The sequence below is a fragment of the Phoxinus phoxinus genome (assembly GCF_949152265.1).
Source record: "Phoxinus phoxinus genome assembly, chromosome: 5".
Classification (NCBI taxonomy): domain Eukaryota; kingdom Metazoa; phylum Chordata; class Actinopteri; order Cypriniformes; family Leuciscidae; genus Phoxinus; species Phoxinus phoxinus.
Genome location: NC_136880.1, coordinates 11,067,441 through 11,079,351, shown reverse-complemented (window position 1 = coordinate 11,079,351; position 11,911 = coordinate 11,067,441). Strand labels below are relative to the sequence as shown.

At 39.8% G+C, this 11,911-nt stretch overlaps 1 protein-coding gene across 4 annotated transcripts; it reads left to right on the top strand.

The window, feature by feature from the left end:
- The first annotated feature begins 497 nt into the window (after window positions 1–497).
- Window positions 498–11,761, top strand: LOC306998175 (uncharacterized protein). 4 transcript variants are annotated; one of them, XR_013797524.1, is made up of 6 exons: window positions 6,648–6,867; window positions 7,257–7,601; window positions 7,792–8,091; window positions 10,005–10,148; window positions 10,417–10,530; window positions 11,306–11,761. XR_013797524.1 is itself a non-coding variant. In XM_079612041.1 (5 exons), the coding sequence occupies exons 1-5, from the start codon at window positions 536–538 to the stop codon at window positions 11,320–11,322; spliced, it is 801 nt and encodes a 266-aa protein (XP_079468167.1). In that variant the 5' UTR covers window positions 498–535; the 3' UTR covers window positions 11,323–11,761. The 4 variants fall into 4 exon arrangements, 3 of the variants coding, with proteins under 3 accessions (XP_079468167.1, XP_079468168.1, XP_079468166.1); XM_079612041.1 differs by lacking the exons at window positions 6,648–6,867; window positions 10,005–10,148 and adding an exon at window positions 498–560; XM_079612040.1 differs by lacking the exon at window positions 10,005–10,148 and having other exon boundaries at window positions 6,568–6,867.
- Window positions 11,762–11,911: the final 150 nt, after the last annotated feature.

Here is an 11,911-nt window from a genome sequence, read left to right as displayed (position 1 = left end):
AAAACAAATAACCTGTGTTTTCGACATTTGTCTATCCATTTTTCCACTTCATTAATTGCACTCTACATACGGAACATTCCTCCCTCTCTTCCACCGTGCAATTTGAATGTTAATCATTTACCTTCAAAACGGCAGTGCAAAATAATTGACACCAGTATTTGGTTGAGGAAACAAAAGGACAATGGCGAGACAGAGCTACAGAAGCTTTATTACAGAGCACTCGAAACACTTCTTGGAGAAACCAACCATCGCTTCAGTGAGCGCAACACACAGCTTTCACAATCGCTGATTGCTTTAAATCCAGAGAGCAATCCTTTTTGAATTTGTAGTCTCTTCAGCACATCATGTCATTAGCTAAATCGACCATCATTGAGACTGAGAGTATTGTTGCTAAACAGTTTATTTCTGATATTTATTTCTAACGGAGGCCAGCTAGTAGTCGCTGTGCGAGTAAACCTCACTCCTCTGATCTCAATAGGCGCTCTGGCGACAGACGCTGCAGACTTTAGCCTCCTTGTTAGAACGCCTGACTCTCATGCCGGAGACCCGCACGGAGTGGGGTGAGAAGGACCCGGGTGGAGGGGTTACATAGACACACAAAAAAAGGAAAACGCAATATACAACACAAAAACTCATTTCAGAGTACCACAAAACAGAAGCAATGCCAAGTGGACAGCATTAACACTAGGCGCTTCAAGCGCGATATTATTATTATTATATTTAATATTATGTTCTGACGATGGCCCAGCTTCACATACTCAATGACATGTTTACATACATACATGTTTCTAAACTTGTATCATTAATGAAGACGAGCAGTTTTATTAATATTACATAGGCTGCTTGGAAGGAACAAATCACATGTTTTGGTGCAAGTTAAACAGCAAAACTTATGAATTTCCTAACATTAGAAAGAAATACAATAATATCAAAGCACAGAAAGCATCCTGCACATTTGTCCAGATTTCATTACAGTACAGCTATAGCAATTTATTGGTATTCTGACACAAGACTATATCCCTAGGCAGTCATTTCTCAGTTCTGCAAAAAATACAGTACACACACCAAAAAAGGCTACAAATAAAGTTGACAATCAAGTCTGAGGGTGTACTACATGTGGTACAGTTTACTGTACATAAAATACTGGTAAAGTACTTATCTAGAGTATTGTAATTATATAACATCTACCCTGTATATTATTCTTTCAGTTTTGTTAGCTATGTATACTCATTGTAAAACGTTTTGAGAAATGTCTTGTTTTGAGAACTGAATTAATGGTTTGGGAAATTGGGCCAAAATGAATCTCAAACATATACGGACGGGATTAGAGTTAGTCTGATTCACGAACAAATGGAAAAACAGTTCGTATAAGTGAACTGAGCTGTGTTTTTGACTCACAAAGAACCAGTTCATAAGAGTCATTAATGAATCCGACTACACTGGGCACGCTGCATTCGCAAGTTTATTGTATAATGTGTTTTCTTGCCATTATTTTGCGTTACGCTGTATTTTTTATGTCATCACATTAAAGCACCACTACTGAAAAGCAGTAGGCTACTTACAACACTGCTTACAATGATATTTTATTCTGGGGCCCCGGCTCTCAGCAAATGATGCAGTCACTGAAGTTTTCTTAAAGGCTTCATCATCAAAAAATCATAATTTACTCATGTCATTCCAAACCCGTAAGACTTTCATTCATCTTCGGAACACAAATGAAGATATTTTTAATGAAATCGGAGTCATTTCTGCCCCTCCGTTGACAGCATTGATGTTGACTAAATATTAAAGGGATAGTTCACTTTAAAATGAAAATTCTGTCATCATTTACTCCAAACAGTTAACTGGTCCCATTGACTTAGTAGGGAAGTACTTAGTCACTTAACTTTTTGGTTACTGACATTTTCCGAAATATCTTCCTTTGTGTTCAGCAGAAGAAAGAAATTCATTCAGGTTTGAAAAAATTTGAGGGCGAGTTCAAAATGCCTATACCCCTCAAAATCCACTTTTCTCAGGATATAATTTTTTGTCTAGTAATTTAAATGTTGTATTCGAAAGGAGATGCAAAGAAATTACACATTGCTGGGTGTTAGATTTTTTAGAGTCACTTATTTGCTATAAAAAATATTTTAAAATGTCAATGACGTCATACACATCGTACGACCAGAGATACTGCTTTACGGCAATCCTTCAGTCACTTTGGTGCTTTCGCGCTCTGCACTTTCTTTTCTCTCGAGGCATCGACACCACAGCGGACACAGGTAAACACACAACACAGCGGACACAGGTAAACACACAACACAGCGGACACAGGTAAACACACAACACAGCTGACACAGGTAAACACACAACACAGCTGACACAGGCAAACACACAACACAGCGGACACAGGTAAACACACAACACAGCGGACACAGGTAAACACACAACACAGCGGACACAGGTAAACACACAACACAGCGGACACAGGTAAACACACAACACGGCGGACACAGGTAAACACACAACACAGCTGACACAGGTAAACACACAACACAGCGGACACAGGTAAACACACAACACAGCTGACACAGGCAAACACACAACACAGCGGACACAGGTAAACACACAACACAGCGGACACAGGTAAACACACAACACAGCTGACACAGGTAAACACACAACACAGCTGACACAGGTAAATACACAACACAGCTCACACAGGTAAACACACAACACAGCTGACACAGGTAAACACACAACACAGCTGACACAGGTAAATACAAAACACAGCTGACACAGGTAAATACACAACACAGCTCACACAGGTAAACACACAACACAGCTGACACAGGTTAACACACAACACAGCTGACACAGGTAAACACAACACAGCTGACACAGGTAAACACACAACACAGCTGACACAGGTAAACACACAACACAGCGGACACAGGTAAACACACAACACAGCTGACACAGGTAAACACACAGCACAGCTGACAGGGAAATAAAACAACACAGCTGCCACAGGTAAACACACAACACAGCGGACACAGGTAAAGACACAGCACAGCTGACACAGGTAAATACACAACACAGCTGACACAGGTAAACACACAACACAGCTGACACAGGCAAACACACAACACAGCGGACACAGGTAAACACACAACACAGCGGACACAGGTAAACACACAACACAGCGGACACAGGTAAACACACAACACAGCGGACACAGGTAAACACACAACACGGCGGACACAGGTAAACACACAACACAGCTGACACAGGTAAATACACAACACAGCTGACACAGGTAAACACACAACACAGCTGACACAGGCAAACACACAACACAGCGGACACAGGTAAACACACAACACAGCGGACACAGGTAAACACACAACACAGCTGACACAGGTAAACACACAACACAGCGGACACAGGTAAACACACAACACAGCTGACACAGGTAAATACACAACACAGCTCACACAGGTAAACACACAACACAGCTGACACAGGTTAACACACAACACAGCTGACACAGGTAAACACACAACACAGCTGACACAGGTAAACACACAACACAGCTGACACAGGTAAACACACAACACAGCTGACACAGGCAAACACACAACACAGCGGACACAGGTAAACACACAACACAGCGGACACAGGTAAACACACAACACAGCTGACACAGGTAAACACACAACACAGTGGACACAGGTAAATACAAAACACAGCTGACACAGGTAAATACACAACACAGCTCACACAGGTAAACACACAACACAGCTGACACAGGTTAACACACAACACAGCTGACACAGGTAAACACAACACAGCTGACACAGGTAAACACACAACACAGCTGACACAGGTAAACACACAACACAGCGGACACAGGTAAACACACAACACAGCTGACACAGGTAAACACACAGCACAGCTGACAGGGAAATAAAACAACACAGCTGCCACAGGTAAACACACAACACAGCGGACACAGGTAAAGACACAGCACAGCTGACACAGGTAAATACACAACACAGCTGACACAGGTAAACACACAACACAGCTGACACAGGCAAACACACAACACAGCGGACACAGGTAAACACACAACACAGCGGACACAGGTAAACACACAACACAGCGGACACAGGTAAACACACAACACAGCGGACACAGGTAAACACACAACACGGCGGACACAGGTAAACACACAACACAGCTGACACAGGTAAATACACAACACAGCTGACACAGGTAAACACACAACACAGCTGACACAGGCAAACACACAACACAGCGGACACAGGTAAACACACAACACAGCGGACACAGGTAAACACACAACACACACAGGTAAACACACAACACAGCGGACAGGTAAACACACAACACAGCGGACACAGGTAAACACACAACACAGCGGACAGGTAAACACACAACACAGCGGACACAGGTAAACACACAACACAGCGGACACAGGTAAACACACAACACAGCTGACACAGGTAAACACACAACACAGTGGACACAGGTAAATACAAAACACAGCTGACACAGGTAAATACACAACACAGCTCACACAGGTAAACACACAACACAGCTGACACAGGTTAACACACAACACAGCTGACACAGGTAAACACACAACACAGCTGACACAGGTAAACACACAACACAGCGGACACAGGTAAACACACAACACAGCGGACACAGGTAAACACACAACACGGCGGACACAGGTAAACACACAACACAGCTGACACAGGTAAACACACAACACAGCTGACACAGGCAAACACACAACACAGCGGACACAGGTAAACACACAACACAGCTGACACAGGTAAACACACAACACAGCTGACACAGGCAAACACACAACACAGCGGACACAGGTAAACACACAACACAGCGGACACAGGTAAACACACAACACACACAGGTAAACACACAACACAGCGGACAGGTAAACACACAACACAGCGGACACAGGTAAACACACAACACAGCGGACAGGTAAACACACAACACAGCGGACACAGGTAAACACACAACACAGCGGACACAGGTAAACACACAACACAGCTGACACAGGTAAACACACAACACAGTGGACACAGGTAAATACAAAACACAGCTGACACAGGTAAATACACAACACAGCTCACACAGGTAAACACACAACACAGCTGACACAGGTTAACACACAACACAGCTGACACAGGTAAACACACAACACAGCTGACACAGGTAAACACACAACACAGCTGACACAGGTAAACACACAACACAGCGGACACAGGTAAATACATGTGCTAGAAGAGTTTTTGCTAGAAGACATTCTGGTCCCGCTTTGGATGCCATCAACAGTATCTCTCGTAATCAGTCCTTCACTGACCAATCAGCGTTCATTAGCAGAATGCTAGCGTGTTATGGGCAACAACAACTCAACATGTAAGAAATCGAAAGGACATAAGTACTTGTTCATTCAACTTTCGACCTATAACCCATGTTGAACTTGCAAAACCTACAATCAAATCTGAGATTTCTCAACGGCAATCGGGTGAAAGAGACAAATTTAGCCGTCTAGCTCCATAGACTCGCATTCATTTTGCACTCGGGCGATCGCCCCCAGTGGAACTCTGGTGGAACTACAACCAAAATTCGGTACAATAGGACTTAATAGGGAGTGGCCAGGCTCTCCGTAGACGGGCTCTGTCATTACGTTGTGTGTCAAGTTCAAGTGTTACTCTTTTGGCGTAAGTCGACTTGCGTACGGCCGTCTGCCGAAAGCTAGTTATTTTAGTCTATAAATGTTTAAATATGGATATATATCTTACACAAACGCATCGCTTCACCTCAGAAGACCTTTATTAACCCGCCAGAGCCGTTTCGGGCACTTTTATCATGGATGGATGTGCTTTGATGGACTTCAAAAAAAATATACCCATTAACTCCCATTATAAAGCTTGAAAGAGACAGGTCATTTTCAGAGGTGGAAAGTCCAGGGGTCAGAAAGTAAAAGTCCTGCCATATGTTTATTCCACCCATGAACTCAGCTGATTTCACTAATTAGTTATATCTCCTGGCTGAAAAACTGTGCTAATTAGCAAATCCAGGTGATTGAAACAAAATACTGAGGAGGACTTTTACTTCCTGAACCTGGACTTTCCACCTCTGGTCATTTTTTTTAAAATATAACTCCAATTGTATTAGTCTGATAGAAGAATGACAGATATACACCTAGAATGGATTCAGGGAGATTAAATCATGGGCTAATTTTCATTTTTGTGTGAACTATCCCTTTAAGACGCTGCAACCGCATCTTTGCATTACCTTTAGAAGGAAGTTTCTGAACATCTGAATATGTGATTCAAAACCATAAGTCACTAAAAAAAAACAGCCATTAAAAAAACCCTCTTGAAATATTAGCAGAAATTTTTAGAAAATCGTAACCCTAACGCGAAGCCAAGTTTGTGCATTAGAAGCAATTATAAACCACTAAAGTTAGAAACGTTTGCCAACTGGTACTATTATAACACAAACACTCTTTCTCCGAGACTTGCAGTAATGGGCGTGCCGTGCGCATGCCGAAAGGTAGTGGGCGTGGCGACCATGGGTGCATTGATTCATCTCAGTTTAAACGCGCGACAATCCAAGTCGATCCTTTAAAAAATTAAAAAAAAATATTTGGCTCAGTCGATGAGCCACTGGCGCGAGCCACGAACCACATTTTTAGTACAAACATTTCTAGTGAGTGTGGAGCAGTTCTCAACGCACATATGAGCTCAGTTTTCAGAGACTGTCTGAAGTTGTGCAGGAAAATGCGTTTCAAGACTGTCGTTATCTTGTGTTTACTAGCCGGTAAGTTGAGGAGTTTTTATTATTATTAATAATTATTATTAATAATAATGGGATCTGGTCTAGTTCCCCCCCAAACACACACACTATAAGTGTTGTAAGTGTTGCAGTGTTTGGAGCAATGTAATATTGTTACAGTTTCTTAATTTAAAGGTGTTCTTTCTGTTATCCTTTTTGAAACTGTTGTTTCAAATTTTCACTGTTCCCAATTTCTGTCGTTTTTAATGACATCAAACATCAGTTAACAAACTCCACCAAATGATCTTAAACCACTCATGGCTGTGTTGAAGCTTAATATTAAGAAGTTAATAAAGTATTAAAAAGCAACTTTCCTCAACTATAAGTCGTCATTGATGACATGATTTCATAACTGGCTGTTTGTGTTTCTGCAGGTGTGTTTGGTGCAGAGACGGATAACACTGAAACCGTGTCAGTAATGGTGGGAGATTCAGTCACTCTGCACACTGATATCGGAGAAATTAAGAGAAATGATGACATTGTGTGGAGGTTTGGACCTGACAGTCCAGACACCCTGATAGCTGAAATCATCAAATGGTCCTACATGTTCTCCATATATGCCAGTCAACAGCTGCCATTTAGAGACCAGCTGCAACTGGATGATCAGACCGGGTCTCTGACCATTAAGAAAACTAGTTCTGAACACTCTGGAGTTTATAAATTAACTATCGTCAATGGCAGAAAGACTTTCATCAGGAGTTTCAGTGTTAAAGTCTACGGTGAGAAATAAATAATACGTTTTATTCTTCTTGTAACTCGTTGGATCTTTAAGTCTCTTTTTCTAAGATAATTGTTTATTGGTAACAGTAAGGTTCCATTTATTAACATTAGTTAGCTAAATACATTAGTTAAGGTGAACTAACAATGAAAAAAAAGCATATGTTAATGTCAACATATTTGTACTTCCAGCTCCTCTGCCCATTCCCATGATGAGCAGTGCCGCTCAGAACTCCACGGCGTCAGGAAGGTCTTTAGATCCAGCGTGTGTCCTGTTGTGTTCAGTGAAGAATGCGACACGGGCGACTCTTTCCCTGTACAGAGGCAATGATTTAGTCTCCAGCGTCAGTGGCTCTGATCTCGGCAACACACTGTCTATACCTCTGGAAATGGAGTATCTTGATGAAAACACCTACAGCTGTGTGGTAAACAACCCCTTCAGCAACCAGACGACACGGCTGAAAGTTTCAGACCTCTGCCAGCCGCCTTCAGGTACGGCCGCAGCTTCTCTTCTCTTTTGCATGACTGACTCTTCTCAGTCTAGACTCTACTGTACTTTATTGTAACTGAAAGACATTTGAAGTGTTACACTCTTAAAAATAAAGGTTCTTTATTGGCATTGATGGTTCCATGAAGAATATTTATCATCCAAGGAACCTTTCCATTCCAAAAATGGTTCTTTATAGTCGAAAAATGTTCTTTAGATCATTAGAGTATTAGTTATTCATAATAAAAAAAAATATATATTTTAAAGTCCCCATGTTGCTAATAATTTTATCTTTGAAAACTCTTTTTTTTTTCTTTTTTTTTCAAAAAAAAAATTTCTTTATGCCTTAAAATAGCCTGAATGTAACTCGACACCCTTGCCTCATTTAGTGTACACGGTTCTATGAATATGCAAATGAGCCCCGCCTCCACCCACTCACTCAGCTCAGAGATCCACTGGTTGACGATCACACGTTGATCTGATTGGTTACAAGGTAGTTTGTGACGTCAGAAACATCAGCGATTTCAAACCGTGTTTTTGAGACCGTCTTTGGTTCACTGCAGTTTTAAGCACTAAATACTCAGCAATGCTGTCGACTTATGAATTAGCACATGGTTTCTCTCAAAGCATATTAAAAACGCCACATAGACATATAAACAACATTAAAAACTGGATTTTCACCACAGGGGGACTTTAAGAACTGTTCTATGCAGAACCAGCAATGTTTCTTCTGTAGCATTGCTACGAAACCCCCTTTTGAAAGCTTTATTTTGAAGAGTGTCGATCATTTCCTCATGCTGATCTTTACCCATTTGATGTTTTCCCCTATGCGAGTTATTTGAAGAATGATTCAGGTGTTTTTGTCTAGCCGTTATTCACCTTATGTAGCAACACAGAAGTAAGCCGTTTTCTGATTATTAGTTAATAACTGGAAGGATAACAAAATGCAGTAAATGGCTAAATAATTTGCGCCACAAACCAAATTTATGATTGCGTTCATAAATTAAGATATGAAAACAACAGATTACAGTTTGCAATATCAAGCAGCACAATAGCATCATTGAATCTGATTAGACCGTTAGCATCTCACAAAAATTACCAAAGAGTTTTGATATTTTTCCTATTTAAAACTTGACTCTTCTGTAGTTACATAGTGTACTAAGACCGACAGAAAGTGAAAAGTTGTGATTTTCTAGGCCAATATGACTAGGAACTACAGTATACTCTCATTCCTGCGTAATAATCAAGGAACTGCTGCCGTACCAGCAGCGCAATGATATTACACAGCGCCTGAAAATAGTCCCCAGCTCGGTAACTCGGTGACCGGCACTAAGTTTGTAATATCATTGCGCTGCTGGTACGGCAGCAGTTCCTGGATTATTACGCAGGAATGAGAGTATAGTTCCTCATATTGGCCTAGAAAATCACAACTTTTCATTTTCTGTAGATCTTTGTACACAATGTAATGTAACTACAGAAGAGTCAAGTTTTAAATAGGAAAAATATTGAACCTCTTTAGTAATTTTTTTGAGAGATATGCTAAGGGTCTAATCAGATTCAATGATCTATGCTAAGCTATGCTAAAAGTGCTACCGCCAGACCCGGAGATCGGCTGAATGGATTCGAAAACGGTAAAAATGTTTAACTCTAGGGGAGATGGAAAATAAGCCTATTTCCAAAAAAGTGTGTTCCTTTAACAACATATGACCTAAAACAAACCTAAATCCAATAAACCGCTGAAAGATTCTTCAAACATCTTCTTTTGTGTTTCGCAGAAGAAAGAAAAGTACAGTACAGAGTGCAGAACAGCATGAGAGTGAGAAAATGACTGAATTTTCATTTGTGTCATGTTCATTTGAATGTTGTGAATGTTCATTTGTTTAAATTTTCATTAACGTCTTGTGGTGCCATCTCAAAGAGGCACGAAATCTCTCTCTCGGACCTTTACCATGACTGTTCCCTGCTGGTGGAATGATCTGCCTAGCTCAGCCAGAGCTGCTGAGTCTGTAGCCATCTTTAAGAAACTGCTGAAGACGTATCTTTTTCGGCAGCACTTGATCCAGTACTACTAACACTTTCTTATCTATTCTTAAAAAAAAAAAAATTGCGTTGGATTGTACTGTGAAGGGTTATAGCACTTACATACTGTTGTCCTACTGCTAGTTTAATTGCTTCTATTGTTTCTCATTTGTAAGTCGCTTTGGATAAAAGCGTCTGCTAAATGAATAAATGTAAATGTAAATGCTGTGGGACTGATTGCATGGAGTCGCTTAAAGTCATTTATGCTTTTGTGGATTGTGTTTTTGACATCCAGCTGTTTATCATTGCAGACATCAACTCGTTGCTCTACTATTTGGTGCTCCTGCTGCTGATTCCTGTAGTTCTCACAGTGACTGTTGTGATATTGTGTGTCTGTAGAAAACGTAGGAAAGCACAACAAGAGAGTAAGTATTTCTCATTCAGTCCACTCCAAAGTAAAGATTTTCTGTTTTTGAAAGAAGTCTCTCACCTGTTGTTTGACCAAAATACAGTAAGAAATAGGGGTGTAAGGATACCCTCATGTCACGATTCGATACCGCAATACTGAATTCACTATACAATATTATTGCGATACTCCAAGACGTATGATAAAAGGTTAACAATTTCGCAAAAAAAACACTTGGCATTATCAGGACCCACAAATATTCTCCCATTGCATTATTATACATTATATTCAACATTATATATAGTAGTTTAATCTAGTACTGACACTAAATCTCTGTAAACTAGAATTTTATCTCACACAGTAATTTTCATTTTGGGTGAACTAAACACAATAAATATTGTCACTATCCACGATACATATTGTTGCATTTTTGTATTGCGATATATTGTTACACAATATATTATTACAGCCCTAGTAAGAAAGCAATATTGTGAAATATTTTAAACAACTTTTTTTCTATTTAAATATTTTAAGTAATTTATTCCTGTGATCAAAGATGAATTTCCAGCTTCATTACTCCAGTCTTCAGTGTCACATGATCCTTCAGAAATGATGCCCAAGAAGCATTTCTGATGATTATCAATGTTTAAAACTGTTGTGCTGCTTCATATAATAATATAATTAATATATTAGTATAATTTGCTATATATATATATATAGATATATTATAGCAAGAATGTTGAATTTATTTAATTTTATTTTTTATCTTTTAACATTTGGTGTGTTTTACCCAGCTGATGAAACTTGCTGAAGAGAACTGTGAGGATGAAATGCAGAATGTGATGGAGAGACTATATTATTGCACACACTCTTAAGCTCTCTGGTTAGTGTGTTTATCACCATGACTCAGAATGTCCGTCCAGACATGATGGTAATGGTGGTCTGATGCCGACTGACTGTTTTTAAAAATCCTTCCGTTGATCTTAACAAATGTGCTTTCAATGCCACTCACTGAAGAATTATAGCAGTGTGATTTGTTATTTAAATTTTGTGATGAGAAACTTGGAGATGTTTTAATCCGCATCAACTCGTTCATTTGTAAAACATATTTTTAATAATATTCTGATAGTTTCAGTAGCTACTATATTTCTGTTGTTTGTTTATTTTTTCCTGAAGGAAAACATAATTGTTTGTCTATAATTCTCAGTATTTCCTTTGTATGCTTGGATTTGTTTTAAAATAAATTATTTAAAAAACATAAACATTTTCAGTTTTGTCATTTGATGAAATGGTGCTGTGACCGGCATAGTGCGCTTCATTTTGACCTCAGCATTTGGATTCACCAAAGCAGCATCACTTTACACTGCTCTACTTTCTCTTCATAATTCAGTTTCAGTCAA

What these genes read in the sequence shown, in the direction of transcription:
- LOC306998175 (XM_079612040.1), top strand. Translation starts at nt 6,786, where the DNA reads ATGAGCTCAGTTTTCAGAGACTGTCTGAAGTTGTGCAGGAAAATGCGT. An exon ending in TATCTTGTGTTTACTAGCCG is followed by an intron (nt 6,868 to 7,256) that starts GTAAGTTGAGGA and finishes GTGTTTCTGCAG; the next exon opens with GTGTGTTTGGTGCAGAGACG. An exon ending in TTTCAGTGTTAAAGTCTACG is followed by an intron (nt 7,602 to 7,791) that starts GTGAGAAATAAA and finishes TTGTACTTCCAG; the next exon opens with CTCCTCTGCCCATTCCCATG.